The 21,508-nt window shown below is 25.0% G+C and overlaps 7 protein-coding genes across 7 annotated transcripts; 2 read left to right on the top strand and 5 right to left on the bottom strand.

Moving 5' to 3' along the window:
* Positions 1 to 183: 183 nt before the first annotated feature.
* Positions 184 to 1,023, bottom strand: MKS88_005563 (uncharacterized protein; the record flags this gene model as incomplete). The annotated part of the gene is made up of 1 exon (XM_067218837.1): positions 184 to 1,023. One exon carries the CDS (start codon positions 1,021 to 1,023, stop codon positions 184 to 186), a length of 840 nt encoding a protein of 279 aa, XP_067070773.1.
* Positions 1,024 to 1,947: 924 nt separating this feature from the next.
* Positions 1,948 to 3,567, bottom strand: MKS88_005562 (serine--tRNA ligase; the record flags this gene model as incomplete). The annotated part of the gene is made up of 1 exon (XM_067218836.1): positions 1,948 to 3,567. The coding sequence occupies one exon, from the start codon at positions 3,565 to 3,567 to the stop codon at positions 1,948 to 1,950; it is 1,620 nt and encodes a 539-aa protein (XP_067070772.1).
* Positions 3,568 to 5,668: 2,101 nt separating this feature from the next.
* MKS88_005561 (serpentine receptor 10) lies at positions 5,669 to 7,468 on the bottom strand (the record flags this gene model as incomplete). The annotated part of the gene is made up of 1 exon (XM_067218835.1): positions 5,669 to 7,468. One exon carries the CDS (start codon positions 7,466 to 7,468, stop codon positions 5,669 to 5,671), a length of 1,800 nt encoding a protein of 599 aa, XP_067070771.1.
* Positions 7,469 to 9,473: 2,005 nt separating this feature from the next.
* On the bottom strand, positions 9,474 to 10,565 carry MKS88_005560 (radial spoke head protein 9; the record flags this gene model as incomplete). Its single annotated transcript, XM_067218834.1, has 1 exon — positions 9,474 to 10,565. One exon carries the CDS (start codon positions 10,563 to 10,565, stop codon positions 9,474 to 9,476), a length of 1,092 nt encoding a protein of 363 aa, XP_067070770.1.
* A 1,015-nt stretch (positions 10,566 to 11,580) lies between these two features.
* MKS88_005559 (uncharacterized protein) lies at positions 11,581 to 15,687 on the top strand (the record flags this gene model as incomplete). The annotated part of the gene is made up of 1 exon (XM_067218833.1): positions 11,581 to 15,687. One exon carries the CDS (start codon positions 11,581 to 11,583, stop codon positions 15,685 to 15,687), a length of 4,107 nt encoding a protein of 1,368 aa, XP_067070769.1.
* Positions 15,688 to 16,121: 434 nt separating this feature from the next.
* On the bottom strand, positions 16,122 to 16,583 carry MKS88_005558 (uncharacterized protein; the record flags this gene model as incomplete). Its single annotated transcript, XM_067218832.1, has 1 exon — positions 16,122 to 16,583. The coding sequence occupies one exon, from the start codon at positions 16,581 to 16,583 to the stop codon at positions 16,122 to 16,124; it is 462 nt and encodes a 153-aa protein (XP_067070768.1).
* A 2,585-nt stretch (positions 16,584 to 19,168) lies between these two features.
* MKS88_005557 (uncharacterized protein) lies at positions 19,169 to 20,929 on the top strand (the record flags this gene model as incomplete). The annotated part of the gene is made up of 1 exon (XM_067218831.1): positions 19,169 to 20,929. One exon carries the CDS (start codon positions 19,169 to 19,171, stop codon positions 20,927 to 20,929), a length of 1,761 nt encoding a protein of 586 aa, XP_067070767.1.
* Positions 20,930 to 21,508: the final 579 nt, after the last annotated feature.

The following is a 21,508-nucleotide window of genomic DNA, read 5'->3' as shown; positions in this document are numbered from 1 at the left end:
GAACATATGAACGCATAAATATATGTATAATATATACATGTTTATGGTTTTTTTCCGCCCTTCTTCATTCTCAATTTTTCACAATTGTTACCTGCATTTTTTCAAGAAGTCATCTTCCTTTAGTTGAATTTTACACACGGCCCCGTGTTATATAAGTACCTCCCTGAACTGCTTCTATATTAGTTAATCATCAACATGTATTTTAACTTTTCTTCCCCTATAAATTTGTGCTTCACTTATTAGTAATAGGAGCAGATTAAGAATAACAACTGATATAACGATCTTATGTTCCTTAAACATCCATGCGGGTATTAGGCACTTTATATGTAAAAAATAGTAATTTAAGAGTAAGGTAATATATGATACACATAAAAGTAATATGCTATCCTTTGGAAAACTTTCACATAAGGATGATGATACTAAACCAAAAAATAATGGTATTAAGGAAGAGATAAAACGTAAACTATTACGTAAACCTTTGTATTTCCTATTGGGAGGTATTGCATACTGAATTAGTTGAAGAAATGAATTAAACCCACCATTGAACACTAAAAAACAAGAACAACAGTATATTTCTAATGTTAATATATCTCGTATATAACTTTCTTTATTCACTTCCGGCAATATATGAATTAATAATACTCCACTGGAAAGGGCAACTAAAAAAATATAATGAGTTATTTTGAAACCTATTGGTACATTATTTGTTCTTCCTTCTATAGGCAAATATTCAAACATTAATTTATTATGGCTATTCTTTATTTGTATATCAGCGATTTTTTTTTCAATTAGTTTGTTGTTAAAGTAAATATCTCGTTCATCTTCATACCTTGAATTTACATGCATATTTAAATTTAAATTTCTGTCATAATTTTTCCTTTTCTTATTATTATTTGTCTTAATATTTGAGAATTCCCTTTTTAAGGTATAACAATATTTGTAGAGCAGTTCATATCTTCTACTCTTTTTTTCGTATTTCTTAATTGTTGATGATACACAATTTTTTAGAAATGAATTCATCATATTATTACATAAAGGATGGACGAAAAAGGTGTATCATGGTGCGTGCACGCATACTAGATATGTACGTTTTTACATATGTATATATGTATATATATACATACATACACCCATACATACATACAAGTCCCAATTTTTTATTCCATTGCAATTTACTTTTTTTAAAACAAACTAAACTATTAATTAATAAATTAATTTAATTTTTGTTCTTTTTTTTAAATCTTCTTATTCGTTATTCGTGCTTAGTTTTATATGAAAAAAATGTATTGACAAAATAAACCTTTTAAAATGAGTGAAGTATACTTAAAAAAAAAAATGGAAATATATAAGAAATGCACATAATTAATAGCGTAAATTACAGCAACATTACATATATACATATAATTTGAGAGGAAAAAAAAAAATTAAAGTGTAAATCAAATAACGTCGTTATAAGTAAATTACAAAGTTGTCCTTACAATTTTGCTTACATATAATATTCTTCACGTGTACCTAAATATATGTGGCATGTGCAGAATAATATTGTACATACTATTTATCTAATATTTTTCACGTAGTATAATATTAAGGTTAAAAAGAAACTTCATCATGTTTCGTTAAAAAATGTGCTTTGGCTATGTTTGTTTAGTGCTGTAGTTTACTATTTGTTCATTTATTTATTATGTACATATATATATATATATATATATATATTTATATTTTATTTTTAAGAATATAGATTACGAACAGTCGTTTAAATGCAAGTTTTTGTAAAATATAAATCAGCAAAAAAAAAATTAAAAAGGAAAATGAAAAAATTAAAATCATACATATTGTAGAAATGAAAAAGACTACATGTATACTTATACAATTATGTATTTCCCAATATATGCCTGTTTTAATTTCAAGTAAAATGTTGCAAATGCAGGTAACTTGAAATTCTATATATTAAAGGTTTATTGTTGCTGCGTTCATATATCTTTGCAAGGGTTTAGGTATAATTAACTGATTTTGTTCGTTTTTTGAATTTCGTTGTATTTGGTACTGCTCTAATATAATTGCTAAAACCCTTCCGACAGCCAAACCTGATCCATTGATGGTATGACAATAAAAATTTTTATTACCTTTTTTATATTTTAAATGTAATTTCCTTGACTGAAAATCTAAACAGTTGGAGCAAGAAGATACTTCAATGAATCTTTTCTGACTAGGTAACCATGCCTCTATATCGTAACATACTGATGAAGAGAATGGTGTTTCACTGGAATTTAGTAGTACTAATCTGTATGGTATTTTTAATTTCTTTAAAATATATTCACAGTGTTTAATTAAATCTTTATAATAATAAGGAGATGTTTTTCTATCAGTAATAGCTATTAATTCTACTTTTTCAAAAATATGTTCACGTAATAATCCTTTGGTTGTTTTACCGTAAGCAAAATTTTTTTCTATTCTAAAACAGGATGAATGACTAACTAATTTAATAGGTAGCTTCTCATAATCTACTAACGAATTTTTAAATAAATTTAATAAGGAGACTTCACTTGTTGGTATTAAATAGGCTTCCTCATTTATAATTTTATAATTGCTATTAATTTTAAATATATCATTTTCAAACCTTGGTAATTGACCTGTATTTATTAATGCACTTTTGGATACAATTACTGGAGTTTTTACATAAGTATACATAAACTTATTTACATGAGTATTTATCATAAAATGTATTAGAGCTCTTTCCAATTTTGCTATATTATTTACGAGTATATTGTACCCAAATCCTATTTTATTAGATATATTTGAAAAGATACTATTGTTATCATATCTTTTTATAATATTTTCATGAGATTCTAAAAAAGTATTAGCTTTATTAATTTCGATATTTTTTATTTTATATGTCTTGACTATTTTATTATCGTTGGCCGTTCTACCCTCAGGGACTTTACTCAATAAGATGTTTGGTAGTTTATTAAAATATTCATCTATTTGCAATTTTAAATTTAATATCTTTGCTTCACTTAGATCAATACTATTGTTGATTTCGTTCATCTCGTTTTTAACCTTCTCTATTTTTTTCTGTATATTAACATTTTGTAAATGTTCATTTTTTTCATCACTACTTAATTCTGAGTGACGAGTTCGTATTTGTTCGTTTTGTTCCATCACATTGGAATTGTCGAAAATGTCATTTTGACTATTATTAAAATTGTCATTATTTAAGGACGATTCTGACTTTTTTTCCTTCTTAGGATTACACGAAAATTCCCTTTGTATTACCTTTTTAATTGTTGTGTCTTTTTGAGAAAATATCAAATTTTTAACATTATCTGATAATAATTTTCGTTTATTTCTGAGATCATTTCTTACTACTTCGAGTTTATTTTTTGTGTCTATTAAATTTTTTAATATCATTACGTCATTTATGTTTGTTTCCATACATCTTTTTTTTAAATTTTCTATCACTTTGTTTTCATTTATTTTTAAAAATTTTATATTCATACCGTATTCATTATATTCGACACTTTTACTTTTATTACTATGTTTTTTATTACGTCTTATGGGGTTATGCATTCTTTTTTTTTTTATTAAATTGGAGCACCCCAATTTGTAAGCAGCAGTGTGTACTGTATTAATGTATACTTTTTTGACTCTTTTGACATTTTTGCTATATTTTGTTGCTAAAATGTTATAAATGCATAATACTATATTTAATAAAATTAAAGTTTTTATATACATAATACATAGTTAACATGTCTGATATATGTCATTGGGAACTACCATGTTATTTTAATTTTGCGCATGCATCCTCAACACATAAGCATTCACATATATATACTGCACATGTGTATACAAGTGTATACACCTATATATATTGCATATATGTATACATGTGTATACCCTTATATATACTGCATATATGTATACATGTGTATACACTTATATATACTGCATATATGTATACATGTGTATACACTTATATATACTGCATATATGTATACATGTGTATACACTTATATATACTGCATATATGTATACATGTGTATACACTTATATATACTGCATATATGTATACATGTGTATACACTTATATATACTGCATATATGTATACATGTGTATACACTTATATATACTGCATATATGTATACATGTGTATACACTTATATATACTGCATATATGTATACATGTGTATACACTTATATATATTGCATATATTGCATATATGTATATATATATAGATAGATACCCATTATGCGTTGTTAATATAAAAGCAAAATTATATACTCTTTTCAGTGAAGTTCAATTTTTATTTTCCTAGTTACATCATTTCAAACTTTAAAAACTAGTAAATTATACGCACCAAGGAGAATTTTGTTTTATCGATATATGACCCAAGCGAACATAACAATATACAATAATGAACAAATGAACATTATAGCAACGATAATAATATTAGAAATACATAATAACAAAAATAACAGTTAGGCAGTAACTATATTAACATAAGTGTTACAATATTGAAGTGGTGATGATATTGCAGAAGTAATGATATCGCTACAGCGCTGATTATTAATTTGTGGGTAGCTTTTACAAAAAAAAATTGTACTTCAGGCTCTTGAAGTATAAATTTTAAAATATTTACAGCATAATTTTAAATAAAAAATATTAATCGATTAAAATAGTTTGTTAATAAATAAACACATAAAAAATTCAGATTAAGCTTGCTAGCATTATAAACGATAAAAATAAAATGGAAATTTATGTTTTAAAAAAAAAAGGAAAAAACAAAAATACAAGATAACAAATAATAAAATAAAAAAAATTTTAATGTAAAAAATAGAAAAAAATATAACTTATTTTTAAAGTAATTGAACAACACGATGTTTGTACAAGTGCCTTAACATGCAAAAGTATGTTCATACATACATATATATATACATATATATATATATATATATATATATATATATATATATATATATATATATATATGTATTATGTGATACGCAAATTTATTTAGGTATTTTCTAAGAGCCACGTTTCATTGACTTGTATTTCAAAATATAATATAACAAATAACAGATTTACTCGTGTCCCCGTGTAGCAAATGTATACATACGTGATTATTCATATATACATTCATAAACATATATATATGGTTGATATATTTATCTTTATATTTTTTATCAAAACAAATTAATAAATTATTTATAAGTAAAAAAAAAAAAAATAAATAATAATCTATAACGAAATTACAATATGAAATTAATTAAAAAAAAAAAAAAAATTCATTTTTTTTTTCTTCTTATTCTTGAATAAATGAATAAATTCGCCCGACAGGAATATATAAAATATACTACCAAAATTTGGCATCTAACAATTATTTATATATATATATATATATATATATTCTTCGCACTAATTTGTTGTACATTACTCCGCTCAATGTTTCTTTTGTTAGAAGCAGCTAGCAGCGTTCACGTAAAAACATTATAATACATTATATATATGTCCATATACATATATATAAGGTGATAAGTACTGACAAGCTCTATACGTATGTGTCCCTAGAACAATACACAAGTTAAAACTTTATAATTCTTACTTCTATTTCTGCCGTCCATTTCTGCCATTGCATTGTTTCCTTTTTATAGGTGCCTTCGTAACCTTTCCTAGGATATATCTTCTATGGAATGCTCGAAGTGCGAAAAGTCCTCCATTTCGTCCATATCTCCTATTTCAGTAAAATGTGAAATTCTTTTAAGTCTATCTGATGGTTTAAACAACATAACCATTGCTGTTAGGATAATTAAAAATAAACAGCTTATTATTCCTTCACTGAGATAACATTTTAAATTCCATATCGTATTATCTACAAATACCATTACAATGATATCAATAATAAAGGCAATAACTGAAAATATAAGTGTAAATATTAAAACGTTGAAAAATCTTTTAAACATATTTAACTTTTCATATTGCTTATCTTCATTCAATTGAATAATAATTTTACTAGCTGAGGTAAATACCCATAAATATATTATGGAATAAATTACAGTTACTGGAATAATACAAAAAAAGAAATAGATTGTATTGATTTCTGAATCTGTTAAATGCATATCTAAGAAATGTTTTATAAAATCAAATATTATAAAAAAAAAGAATAAAACTTTTATTTTGATAAATGTTTTTCTATCTAATGTTGGAATAACTAAGCCCCAACCTAATGATCCCAATAAAATTAAAAGGTAAGAACAAACATTCTTCAAAATACTTGAACAAACCGATAGGAATAATAAATTATTATTAATCTTTGCATGTAAATTATATACTAGAAAATAAAGAAATAAAAAGAAATTTTCCATTAAATATAAAAAGATACAAACTAGTATCCAAATTTGAATTTTGATAACAAACTGCTTATTTTTAACTAATAAATATATCCAGTTAAATAAATATATGGAATAAACTATCATACAGAAAACATATAAATTTAATTTAGATACCTTATCTCCTGGTAGATATCCATATTTATTTAATATATGAATATTTCCATGTAATTCTAACTCAAATTTTTTACTATCTAAACAATTTGATAAAAATAAAGCATACACATCTGTCTGATTAATATTGTACATATGTTTATTCTTAATTTTATTTAAAAATTGTTCCTGGTTTACTTCATTATCTGATAAGTAAGAATTACTATCGTGAATTTTATCTTTTATAAAATAAACTGGTAATTTCAATGAATACATATTTGACTCATCTACATATCTTTTTAAATATCCTTTACCCGGACATGTAAATATATCATTTCCATCCATACCATTTCCATCCGTACGACAACAAACATCTGTATCTTTTGGTAAATAATATTTATTAAACTCAGTCTCTTTCATAAGAACTAATTCTAAAAATAAATCAGCGGTACCAAAAGATTTGTCATCATCTAAATATCTATACTGTTTCTTTTTTCGCAGATAAGGATTATCCTTATACAAATTCAATTTAAATTTTTCTTTTTTTTCGTCATCATCATCATTGGCTTTATCTTTTTTTCCATCCCCACCACCATTACTAATACCTGTGCTGGATTTATTGTCTTTTTTGTTTCCACCTAATTCACTTCCATCCTTATTATTTATATTACTATCACCATCTTTATTCTCTGCAGCTCCAAAACTAAAATATTTTGTGTTTTTATTATCAACTGTACTTATACCTATGTTCTCAAAAATGGCGTGAGCTTCTTTTACGTTCATATCCTTTTTTTCCCCTAACAGAATATATGGCGCATCATCTTTTCCAAATATATATAAGCCCTTCAAAACGTAAAGAATATAGTTTGTGTTAATTTTTTGACCATCTAGTTTTATTAATTGACAATTTATAATTCTTATAAAAATCAAAAAGATAACGAAAAACTCAAGTGTTCTTTTAATTTTCTGATTGGACTTCCATATCATCATGTTAATAAATTTACGAAAAAAAAAAGATACCTTTTATTATTTACCTACGTGGGTATATTAAATACACAAGCGGTTATATGGGGATTAACGCATAATACTTCAGTATATATGTATCTATTGTATCAGTGAATTGTACACATAAAAGCATATATATATATATATATATATATATATAATCTATGTACAAAACAAAAGCATAAAAATGAAATCTCTTTTTTAGCATTTAAATCGAATAAAACCCATACAAGGCAAATTTAACTTATTTTCCAGAATATATCAATTTCATAACTACGTTTCCTTCTTTTTTCTATTTTTTTTTTTTTTTTTTTTATTAATACATTTGCAAAAAAATGAAGAAAAAAATTTACTAAATAAAAAAAAGGGTTAGTTTTGTATTTGCATGCTGCAAAGTTTGAATTGTGTATAAATGATATGTACTCTATGCATACATTTAAATATTTGCGCTTATAAGTACATAAAATACTGTGAATATATATATGTATACACATATAACAAGTATACATATATATGCATATATATATATACATATGCCCGTACATAAATGTATATAGCATTTGCTTTTAAAGTTTAAACATGGTAAAAAATTTTCTAATTAATTTTAGTATGTATCAATTATATATTACAAAAGGCAGGAATTTTTTTTTTTTTTTTTCCGTTATATTAAAAATTCTTATGTATTCAAGATGAAAAAAATAAAAAAAATAGTATGTATTAAGTTTCGATAAAGTTTAAAATTACCCAGATTTTCAGAATTTATCCAAATAAGAATTTCGAATAGTTTTGAATGTTAGGTTTATATTATGAAACTACTAATTATTATTTGATTTGATGATCTAATATTATAATAACAAGTAGAATTTTTTTTTTGAATATATTAAATTTAAAAAATAACACAAAATAAAGGCAGGGCTAAGGGGTAACAATAAATATTAAATCTTTTTTTTTTTTTTTTTTAACATATTTTTATGACGTAGTATAAGAATTACTACGTCGTAATAAAACATATAAAACCTACTCTGTGGTATCAGTTTTTATTGAGTGATAAAGTTTTCAAAAAAAAGAAGAAAAGATAGTAATTACGTTAACATGCAAAGAATTGCAAAAATGAATTTACAAATAAAAAAGTCATGAATAATGCACGTATATATATATATATATATATATATATATATATATATATATATATATGTATATGCGTATATTTATTCTTTCGTTCATTTACTTGTTTGATTGTTTTTATTAACACTATTTACCTGTGTTGCTGTGATAGCGATTCATGAATTTGGAACACGCTGTAAAACTGCAGTTTTTTTTATCTTTTTTATTTGGAGCATCTAAATGTATGGCGTAGGTGAAACCCTTTTTTGATAAAATACACCCGTACGTTTGTTCATTTGTATATTTGTCCATTCACCCATTTGCCCCTTTTTCAATTTTTGAACTGCCCAATTTTGTATTATTAAAAGATTTAGGTATTTCAATTTTTGCGCTAACATAAAAAAACTATTAAAATAACAGTAATAGGAAGCGCACAGACATAAAATCTGACTTTTTGAATGGTTCAAAAAAGGAAAAAACAAAAATTTTAGATTTAAACAGTTGAACAAAGACGCATGTAGCATATGTATGCGTCCTGTATAGACGAACGTACACAAAATGTATATTATTAGAGTAACAGTTGTGCTTCTGCATAAAAGGATAGTGAAACGACCATCGTGTCTCCTTTTTAAATGATGGTTTAAATAAACTATTCTGTTTGTTATTAAATAGCAAAAACAATTACTAATTAGGGCAATTTATATATATATACATATATATGTATGTATGTATGTATGTATGTATGTATGTATGTATGTATGTATGTATGTATGTATGTATGTATGTATGTATGTATGTATGTATGTATGTATGTATGTATGTATGTATGTATGTATGTATGTATAAACAAAAATACATTTATAATTATTTAAAATTTTTTTTTAAATTAAGGTAGCAAAAAGGGTAGATCATAATTTGATATTCCATTTCCTATATATATGGAAGCATAAAATGGGGTATTAAGCATATGATAAAATACGTAACCAGGATATAGACAATTGATGATAGATATTTTACTTAATTCTTTATTAATTTTTATATTCCATATATTAGTTGGAATATCAGAATTTATAGAATCTAAAAAGTTATCTAAAAAAAAAGTATTATAATTCTTAATTTTATCATATGTTAGATTTTTAGGATATCTAAAATGAACCCATGACGTTAATTTTAATGCATCTAAAATGTTTAGTCCAGTAAAATTGGAAAATTTCATTTCTAGATTATTAGTTATTTTAACTGAATTGTGAGGTACTATAAATGCATCTTCATCTATTTTTCTAATAACATAGGACAGTCTTTCAACTTCTGTAATATCTGTTAGCTTGTCATGATTTTTTTTTTTATCTCTCTTATTTTTTTTCTTCTCATATTGAATTTTCCCATATTCGCTTGGCTTGTTTTCAGAACTATCACTTTCATGTTTTTCGCTTTTACTTTTTTCACTTTCGCTATTTTCTCTACTACTGTTTCCACTTCCACTATTTTCGCTTTCGACTTTTTCATCTTCGCTTTGCTGGTTATCACTACTATATTTTTCACTCTCTTCCATCTCGCTGTCATCATCTTCATTTTTTTCATTTTCATCATGTATATAATTTTTTCTTTTTCCCGTTTTTGATTTACAACTTTTAGAATAGAAACTATTTGGTAACCCGTTAAACAAAGTAAATGGCTTTTTCTTTTCTATTTTTTCTATAAGAATATCATTTCCCTTTATTACTTCATGAAATTCGTAATCGTTATTACAATAATAAAATTTTTTTTGTGGAAAAAACTTTTCTTGGTTAAAATAGTACGTTATATAATAATCATTTTGTATGCCCTCTATTTTCCCCCATAAATAAATTTCCTTATTTATTTTATCTTCTAAATTTGTCATGCCATATAAGAGCCCCAGTTTTTCTTCATCATTGAAACATCTGTTAGACTCGCATAAATTTTCCAAGTGGAAATCTAGGTTCTTCAGATTTATCATTTCAGCTGAAATGGAATAAGAAAAAAGAGGAGAAAAAGGGGAAATAAAGGAAAAAATACGGAAAAAAGCATGTAGATGCAAGTAGGCATATAAGGTTCACATACTGAAGTTCACAAATGTATATATATACATATATATATATGTGTACGTTTTATCCCATTTTATAGCTTTTCCTTTTTTTAAGAATAAAATTCTTTTTTTACCTGTGTATATTCCCTTCAATTTTTAGGAAAAATATCGCATAGAATAACAATATTTAGAAACTTCTTTATTATCGGAAATAGGCCAATTTAGAACAACTTTTATTTTAACTTAGTGTCTACAGAATTATTACATGTACGTGAAAACAAAATTTCCAAAAATGTAAGCGAATATATATATATATACATATGTATATTCATATATAAACATAATCACAAAATGGAGGATGTATCTGAGCAAGATATTTTCATTTAGATAAGACAAAAAAAAAAAAAAAAAATTGCTAGCGTAGGTGTGAATATATTATATATATATATATATATATATATGATACCATAATATATATGTAATTTTTTTCAATTTAATTAATATTACATATATGGCTTTTAAAGGTCTTTTATTGCTACCCCTAGAAGTACGCTGTTAATAATAATTTCCACAGTACACATGTTTTGCTGAAATTTAGTTATTCGATTTATTTCTCCTGACTCAGTAAAGGGTTCGTGTATGTTCGTAAATGCTCGTAAATGCTCATAAATGCTTGTAAATGCTCATAAATGCTCGTAAATATTCGTAAATGTTAGTAAATGTTTGCAAATATTTGTATTTCATATTAAAAAGGTAAAGAATAAGATATTATATACATGTATTAGTAGTTACGTATGTATGTATTAGTGTCGATATATTAGTATAAGAATGCACACACGTCCTCATACATGTGTGTGTACCTGAACGCATATTAAAGATGCAAGAATGCATTGAGGAGGAATCTGCAATAACTTAGAATTTATTTCCTTTTTATTTTCTACGCAAAATGCATTATTTCGTGAGAAAAAAAAATGAAACGATTAACAAAAGAGACGATTTTATAACGAACAGTAAACTGATTAAAAAGAACGGATCAATAATAAATGATAATAAACTTGAAAGTGGATATGAAAAGAATAATCCAATTACAAAGAAAATTAATTCGGAAAATGCATTAAATGAAAGCACAAACTCCTTTTTGGCTAGTAGTTATATGGAAGAAGAGGAAAATTATTCAAAACAACCAAGAGACATAACAAATCTTAAAAGACTATCAAATACAAAGGATCATAAGCATAATCAAGACAAATGTCTAGACAATTCTAGTACTGACTATGGAATGAAAAGTTATAGTGAAAGTATGGAAAATGGATATTCTCAAAATTTAAACGTGTCAACAAGTTTTCATGAAAAGGAGGAAGACTATGTCGAAGAAGAGAAAATTGATCGTCAGCTTACCTTTAAAAACTACAATAAATTGAATTATTCGAATGTCGAAAATGCTGGCAATGTTGATGAAGCTGAAGGCGTTGACAATGTTAGTAATATTAGTAGTGTTGTTGACTCTGGCCATGTTGGAAATAATATCAACAAATATAAAGTAGATAATTCGAGAGATAATTTTACTTACATTAATTCAAAAGACAAAGTATTATTCGTAAATGTAAGTAGAGATTCGAAAAATAACATTATGTCATTAACAGCTAGTCAAAAATACAATATTCAGAATTCATCATTTTCAAATAATCTTAAAAAGGAAAAAGAATTAAAAAATAGTATAATGCTAGAAAATGAAAAACACAGAGACAATCAAGATGTGATGGAGGATATTAATTACAATTCTGAAAAAAGTTATATCAAAGTAAATAATAATAAAACTGATGATATAAATAATGCTTCTAAAAACATCAATCGAAAGGACGAAAAGTTTTATGATAAAGGACACTCAATAAAGAAGCATACCAAACTTAGTACAAGTGATCATCTGTTCATTTCGGATAATGAACAAGAGATTAATATAAACAATTTTCATTTTACGAGTAATAATCAATCAGAACAATCAAATGTAGAAAGGGAAAAAGGTGCAAACAAGAACTCAAGTGAAAATGATGATATAGAATATTTAAACAAAACCAAAAAGGACACAGGCGTAAATTACAAGAGGCAGAATAATCATAATAACAATTCGAAAGATATTGATGAACATATTAGTAGTAATGATAGATATTATATAGAAAAAAATGAGAAAGACGAAGTAGAACAAAAATTGAACTCAATAGACTTCTCTGATAATTATGATAACAAAGAAGAGTTTATTAATGATGAACAGTTAACAAATACAAAGAATGAACTTCATCAAAGAAACAAAAATGCGAATAGTAATGAGTTAAACAGTAGCTTTATAATGGATAAAATGTCATCTGAAAAAAACTTAAATATTCATAACAACAAAAAAAATAATATATTAGAAAAAAGTGAAAAGCTGAAGGAAAATGATTCCCACATAAATTATAACAGGTGTTTAGAGCAATCAGTAAAATCTAGAGTTACTCACAATAATTCTAATAGAACTTTCGTGGACACATCCATTGTATCAGTGAAGTCAAAAGATAGGTATACAACATCTGAGAGTAATTCGGTGGAGTCGAGCAACAGATTAGCTCGATCGAGTGGTAATTTAGCTGGGTCTGGTGATATTTTGGGGGGATCAAGAGCTTCCATGAAAGTGAATCACAGTTACATACTGTCAAGGAGCAATTTATCAGAGACATTAGTCAACGATGGTCAAACAACAAATAGTATGTTAACGCGACAAAGTGCTAAGATAGAGTCGGCATACAGTACAAATAAATCAAATAGCAGGCACATGGAATCTAGAAGAAGCTATACAGAATGCAGAGGTATCTGTAAGAATTCGATAAAAGAACATACAGAAATAGCAAAAAATAATTTAACAGATTATGAAAATAAGATGAAAGCATCAAGAAATAGAACAGTGGATCTGACTGCAAAATTGATAGACCCAATTTTTGATCAAAATAAACCCACATCACGTAGTATTACGGAATCAAGTAATAATGTAAATATAAGAAGCAATTCTGTAATATCAAAAAGTGGGAGAGAAAAGTGGACAAATAACTCAGAAGAATTATCTAATAATCAAACAAATGCGAATAGAGATATGGAATATAGAAACGGTCTAACGAATCCAAGCATGGAAAAATCAAAGAGCCACTACGAAAAAGAATCATATAATTTAGCCGAATCGAATATTGTTGGGGAAGAAAATAATTTCAGGGAAGCTAATAACTTAAATGATTCAAATTATGCTATGCATGCATCTATGGATACCATAACAGAAACACATAATACTTCAATCAGCTTGAATCAGAGTCAAAATGAAGAAGGCTACATTTCGAATGAATCTTCTAATAAGTTAAGTAAGTCAGAATACTATGTGAACAAATTGCGTAATAGGAATAACATACATTCCGAAACAGTAAATAGTGAATCGAGAAGGAGCATATCTAATTCAATATATAGTCATATAGAATCACATGAAAATACGTTAAATTCAAATAATTGTCTTGTTAGACAAAAACAAAGTTACAGAGAATTAAACAATATCCTTAATGAATCCAGTGATAGATTAATGAATTCCAAAGATAGTCAGATAGAGTCAGAAAATCATTTGCGTCAGATGAATGGTAGTACCTTACAAAATTCTAAATATGAAGAGAAGTTGATGGGATTAACAATCAATTTTGTAGAATCAACAAATAACTCTAATAATAAGGAGTCAAAAAGTTATTTAAATAAATCAGAAGATTATATAGAAGATTCGAATAACAATTTAATTAAGTATAACTTGAAATGTTCAAATGATGATTGTGATAAAGACCAACTATTTAACGAATTTGAAAAAAAGAAGAAACACATAAATGAAATGAACTATTATTATGGAAACAACAGAAGATATCATCTCAATATAAGTGAGAATATTCCTAAAAAGAATATACAACTAGATTATAAAAAATTCAATACTTTTGTAAAGAATGATGAACAAAAAGCTGATCTATTAGTAGAGTTTCAAAAAAGTATTAAAAAAAAGGGGATAATGATAAATCCAGAAGTTAATGACATTAATCAGAAATGTATATCTAGAAAAAATCTGGATATTCACAATAAATATCTGATAAATGACAAAACCAATAACTTAGTAGATTATAATGAAAAAGAAGAGGATTGTTTGAATTATTTTTTAATGGATAATAATGCAAACAGTCACCCAATGGATACATCTAATGGTGACATTGAAGAGGAATTGGAAAAGGGGGAATTCTATAATAACATAGAAGATAGTTTCGAAGATTTTGAAAAAAAAAATTATAATAATAGTAGCGGCCATATTAATAGTAGCAACCATAATAATAGTAGCGGTCATAATAATAGTAGCGGTCATAATAATAATAGCGGCCATAATAATAGTAGCGGCCATAATAATAGTAGCGGTCATAATAATAGTAGCGGCCATAATAATAGTAGCGGCCATAATAATAGTAGCGGCCATAATAATAGTAGCAGCCATAATAATAGTAGCGGCCATAATAATAGTAGCGGCCATAATAATAGTAGCAGCCATAATAATAGTAGCGGCCATAATAATAGTAATGGTAATAATGACATTAGTGCAGATTATAACAGTAATAATTGCGAATTAGAATTTTCTTTCAATCAAGAAATTAAGAAATATTCCAATATACCGAATGACTGCTCTACATCAATTAATAATAATTTTCAAAATTTTATGGATAATTATGATATACATACATCTAACAATTTTGATTTAACTATGTCTAATAATTCAAATAAAATTGTTGATACGGATAAGCTAGCCATGGAAAATAAATATAATTCTAATTATATTAGAAAATTATCTATGAATGATAATTTTGTTAATACTGATTTGCAAATATCATATATGGAGAATGAAATTCAAAACAGAATAAAAGATTTAGATGCTTCTCTAGGAAAAAAATTTGAAAATAAATGTGATGCAGTTCTTAACAGAATCGAAAAGTTGCTATCCTGTGATTTTTTGAGTGAACATTAAAGTTTCTCTTTTCATTTTGTTTCCTTGACCATGCGGTGTGTACATGTACATAAATTTCTACGCATATATATTACATCTATGACGTATATGCAAATATATATGCTTATTTACTTGAAAGAGTGCTTTTTCAACAGCAATTCATTTATATATGCATTTTTCAGTTATTCATTTGTTTTAGTATGTTTATTTTTTAAATATAAATACTGTAATATGATGCTAAAGAAAACTAAAATATGCCTTAACGTTTTATAAATTCAAAATGTTACATATATATAAGGGTTAATAAAAAAGTCAATTTTTATCTACAATCCGCTCTTTTTGGTAAAATGGGATACATATACATATATGAGAACGTATGCACATACTTATACAGTGAGAAAAAAATAATAAAATATACAAAATTAAGCAAAATAAAACAAAATAAATCAGAATACTTAAAAATCAGTAACTCTACAGTTGTGAGACCAGTCACCGAACATTGTTGGTTCATGTTTGTCATACTTGTATCCAAATTCTTCTGGTAATTTTTCTGTTGAATCTATCTCTTTTTGTTTTTCCTTCTCCTCTTTTATAATATCATTTAATTTTTCTTCTTTTTTGTCTTTATTTTGTTTTTCTGTTTTATCAGATTCGTTTGACTTTTTTTCTTTTTCATATTTTTTAAAATATTTATTATTGCCTTTATCTTTTAGTTTGTCTTTTGAAATTTCAACAGAATTATTTATTTCTAAGGTTGAAAAGCACTCATGAGAAAACCCATTTAATATTATAAAACTGCGTTTTCTGAATTGTTGAGCTACGATTTTTTTCTCCGTTCTATTATTATGATATGCGTTAAAATTAAAAGATAATAATTTATTTCTGCTAAGAGATATTGAATGAGAAAATTTTTTCATTATAAATTAAACGCAAAACTTTGAGGATATATAATACGCATAAAAAAATTACACATATACACTTGTAATTGAATATATATATATATATATATATACATACATATGCGTGTGCGTTTTATTTTCCCCTATATTAAAATATTTACTCTTGTCTTATAATAAAAAAGATATTAAAAAGGATTAATAAATAAATAAATATATAAATAAATAATTAAATAACAATTAAAATATTAATCTTTAAATAAAAATATTTTTCATTTCCTTCTTTTATTCATTTTTAAAAAAAAAAGTTTATGCATAAACAAAAAAACTTCCAATATATATATATTTTTTTCTTTTTGTGTTGTTTCTCTATATTTCTGTATATTTAATACTATACAAATTCAAAAGTGCGAACAAAATTTCACATTTCAACATGGTACACTAATTTACTGAAAGAGTACGCTATTCAGGTATTGTTTTGTTTATCTATGATGAAAGAATAATAGCAGTGTAGTAATATATATAAAAAAAATATATATTTAAATTGTATTACATTTTATACGTACACATATGTATATATATATATATATACAAATGTGTAAAATAAAAAGTTTCAAAGGAAAACTGCACAATATTTTATAAAACACCACAAATACAAAAATGGAAAAAGACTTTAATTTGATTGAAAAAAATAATCTTGACGAAGAGACCGTATGTACATATGCAATGAAATGAATTTACATAAACAACGTTAATTAATCTGCAAATTAAATGTACTAACATGTGCATAGATATAAATATAAATATATAATACATATCCATGCTAGTAAATTTTACCAATTCCTTATTAGAATAACTTGAAAGATGAAAATTCTAAATATATGGAATCGCACCCAGAACTAAAAGACTTACTAAACGATTTTATATCCTCTATCTTGTTACATACTCCAGTAATAACAATAAATATAAAACAAATCAAAGTAGTATTTATTCAAGAAAAAAATGATAGGATATTTAAAGTATGTTTTCTTTTGATTATTTATTTGACAGTTTTTATGCTCAAAATTGGATGCATTAAGATCTTATTTAAATTTAAACAATTTGTTAACTTTTTACATTATTTTTCATGAAATAAATTTAAAATATTTAAAAAATGTGAAACACATTAAAAAAAAAAGGAAAAAAAGAAAGTCATAATTACACTATGCACGTCCAATTCATTTTCACCCCAAATTTTTTATTCGTTTTTCTATTATTCTTTTCTTTTTTTTATTTTTCTTTTTTTAAATTTTTATTCCTATTTTCACGTAAAATTTGAATAATTTTACAGTCACTTTTTCGTTTTATATAATTCATTAATAAGATATATATTTTATAATATATGGTGAAGAATTTATATTTCTTACCTTTTTTATTTTTTTTATTTTTTTTTATTTTTTTGTTTTTTGATTTATTTTAGGAAGATATTTTTAAATACGCAAATGAATATTTTTCCTACTTTAAAAAGAAGTAATTTTCAATTTTTTAAAAGCACAGAAAGTAAGGAAACATTGAAAAAATGTTTCATTCATATATATATCCTTTTTTAATTCATGTATCTTAGTAGATTTTTTTTAGGGGCATTTTTTGCATATATATACATACATAATTATATGTATATAAATGTTTTAACTAATTTTTGCAGGTTTGTGTTAATGGATAAACGGTAGTATATATGGAGAATATTTACTTTCTCACGTGTAAACAAAAAAGAAAACCAAAAAAATGTGGAAAAAATAAATATACAAGTTTTATTTACCATGAATTTTGAGAAAACGAAGTATATTTTTTAGTGTACGAAAATTATTGTTTAAAGAATAATTATTGTAATTAATAACAAAGCTATAACTTCAAAAAAAAAAAAAAAAAATATATATATATATATATCATATGTATATATTTTGACACATATTATGAATTTTAACGCATCCGTCATATGTTAGAAGTTCAGATATATGCAGGTTGCGATTTTGTGTTATTTTAACGTTTAGAAAGTTTACTTATTTGTATTTATGTATACTTTTGTTTGTATGTATTTTTGAACATAATCATGTTTATATATGTATATGCGCAAGTACTTGTTGGAATAGACCTTTTTTGCACTTTTGTGGATTGATAAAACTTAAGTGCACATGATTAGTTTTTTCCATTTAACGATTGTATTTTTATTGTTGTTTGAAAAATTTATTGTACATTGCGTATGTATATGATACTTGTTTAAGAAATGTTTGCTTACTCAGGCACGTACAAAAGTTTTTATCAGTAATAAAATTATTTCATGCATATTATTAATTTTGGATGATATATATATGATAAAAAAGTATTATGAAAGTTTTCATGAATTTTTGAAAATTTATATGAATAAAAAATAAAAAGAAGGAAAAGGATTTTTTTTTTTTTGAATGACAGACAGTGGTGTATATATAATAATGTGTATGCTTATATAGATATACATATATATGTGTACACGAAGACATATAACGCTTAGTTCTTCTTTGTTTGTCCATCAATTTATGTGTACCCGTATTTTACGCGCCACTTGATGATTATACTTTTATGACGTAACAATGGAACATGAGAACTTAAAAGAAGATTCATCAAATGAAGATCAGACAAGGATTTACAAAATTTTACTATTAACATATGCAAAAAGATTATCAAAATATCAAGATCAAATAAAAAATATTTACTTTTATAATAGTATTATTTCAAACATAAAGGATGGATCACATGATTATTTGTTAAATGAACATGTGACTTCTCAGCATTATTTTATTGATACACTAGTTAAATCAAATGATAGTCAGGAATTTTTAAAAAGTATTCATTTAATTGAGGAACAACTAAATAAGAAGGAAAATAAGATAAACGAGCAAAGTTCTGATTCTTTTGGTAGCAATAATAACAATAATAATGGAGAGACAAATAATGATATGATAAATAATGAATCGAGTCAAACTGACCAAGTAAATCGAAGAACACTATTGAATAACTACATAATGGACGTAATCGAAAGATCACACATATTTTTATTATTAAAAATTTTATTTGTTTTATTTTTATTTGAAGCTAATTCGAAGATGTATTTTATTGTTTCTGGCTTGTTTATTTTATACAATAGGGGATTTTTTGATGTCCTAGTAAACAATTTTAGTTTTATGTCAAATAATGAATCGATAGAACAAGTTTTAAGAAGAATAAGAGAATCAAGAAATCTAAATAATAGCATGGAAAATGGAAACATTGTGGAAAGCTACAACTTAAATGAAGGTACACAGGAAAGTAATGAACAGAATAGTGAACAGAATAGTGAACAGAGTAATGGGATGAATAATGTGCAGAATAATGGACCGGATAATGAACAAACAAATCAAAACTGTTTAACTTCACAGGGATTCATACAAAAAGGGGAAGAAGGAAAAGAAACACATGAAATAAAGAATGAAAAAACGGCTGAAAAAACGGCTGAAAAAACGAATGTAATAAATGAGTTATCAACCCGCGTACGAATGGAAAGTAATCGTGAAAATAATGATGATACTAAAGGTGCGGTTGGAGAATGGAGTAATGATGGAATGTATGAGAAAAATGACGAGGAATTTATGGAAAAGTTTAATGATCAATTTAATTTAAAAATTACTAATAAAAATTTGAAAGAGACAAATGAAAAAACTGGTGTGAGTATGGATAACATGGACAATCAAAAGAAAAGTTCCTTTTTTTTGTTTAAAAAAAAGAAGCTAGATGAAGAAAAAAATGATGGAATTGAATTAAAAGTAAAAAAAAGTTCATATGACGAATTTAATTCTGCATTAAATGTAAATGAAAAAAAGGATCATAATTTAAAGGATGAAACTGATGATGAATTCTTTAACGGAATAGACGTTACTCATAATGATGGTGGTGATGTTGGGAATCTTGCAAATTCAGGTATTAGAAGAAGAAATATTAATAATGCAAATAATAAAAATGCTAATTATGTAAATACGACAAATAACACTAATGATAATGACAATAATACATATTTTCATGATAGTTCAACAACATTTAATAATTTATTAAATAATAGCATGAGTGAATTTATAAATTCATATTGTAATGACTCCGAAAAGAATTCAGACACTAGTGAATCCCGCTTAAGTAATGAGTCTTGCAAAAAAAAAGAAACGGATGTTCAAAATATTAAAAATGAAGAGGACAACAATTCAAGAATTGCTGCTAGAAGGAAACCGACGAAATTTGAAAAATTTATATATCAATCAGTAGTCATGTTTTTTATGACACTTTTGCCATGGTGGGTGCCCGATGTAGCTTACTTAGAAGATTAAAAAAGTTAAAGGGGATAGATAAGCGAAAAAAAATAAAAGCTAAAAAAAGGAAAAATAAGAAAAAAAAAGCAAAAATAGGATTAATGTAATAACGAATAGGTTAATTTAAAGGATAAATATTTAAACACATATATACATACTGTTACGCATAACGGGTACAGGAGGATTAGAGGAAGTCAACAAATTTATGAAGTTAACAGAATAAAATGAATGAACAACTAAAAACATTTTTATAAGCTTAAATTCTAGTATATCACAAATTAAAGCATACTTTTTTTTTTTTTTTTTTTTTTTACATTTAAAATTAAAAAAAAAAAATTTTTGTATATAATTTGACTCTTAATATATGTAAAATATTAGAAAATAAAATAAATAAAAGCATAGCCGTTTTTCCATATTTTATATATATTTTTTTTTAATTTTTAACAGTTTTTTTATTTAAATAAAATATTATGTAACTCCTATAATTTAGCCATTGAATTAGTAGTGTTTACGAGAATATTTTCATCTAAACACTATAATTTTTTTTTAAAAATAGTAGGCATTTACATACTTTAAGGAATATATTTGTAGAATTGT

The sequence above is a fragment of the Plasmodium brasilianum genome, chromosome 14 (genome assembly GCF_023973825.1).
Source record: "Plasmodium brasilianum strain Bolivian I chromosome 14, whole genome shotgun sequence".
Classification (NCBI taxonomy): Eukaryota; Apicomplexa; class Aconoidasida; order Haemosporida; family Plasmodiidae; genus Plasmodium; species Plasmodium brasilianum.
The sequence above is the reverse complement of the archived record's forward strand: the minus strand, read 5'-3'. Positions and strand labels throughout refer to the sequence as shown.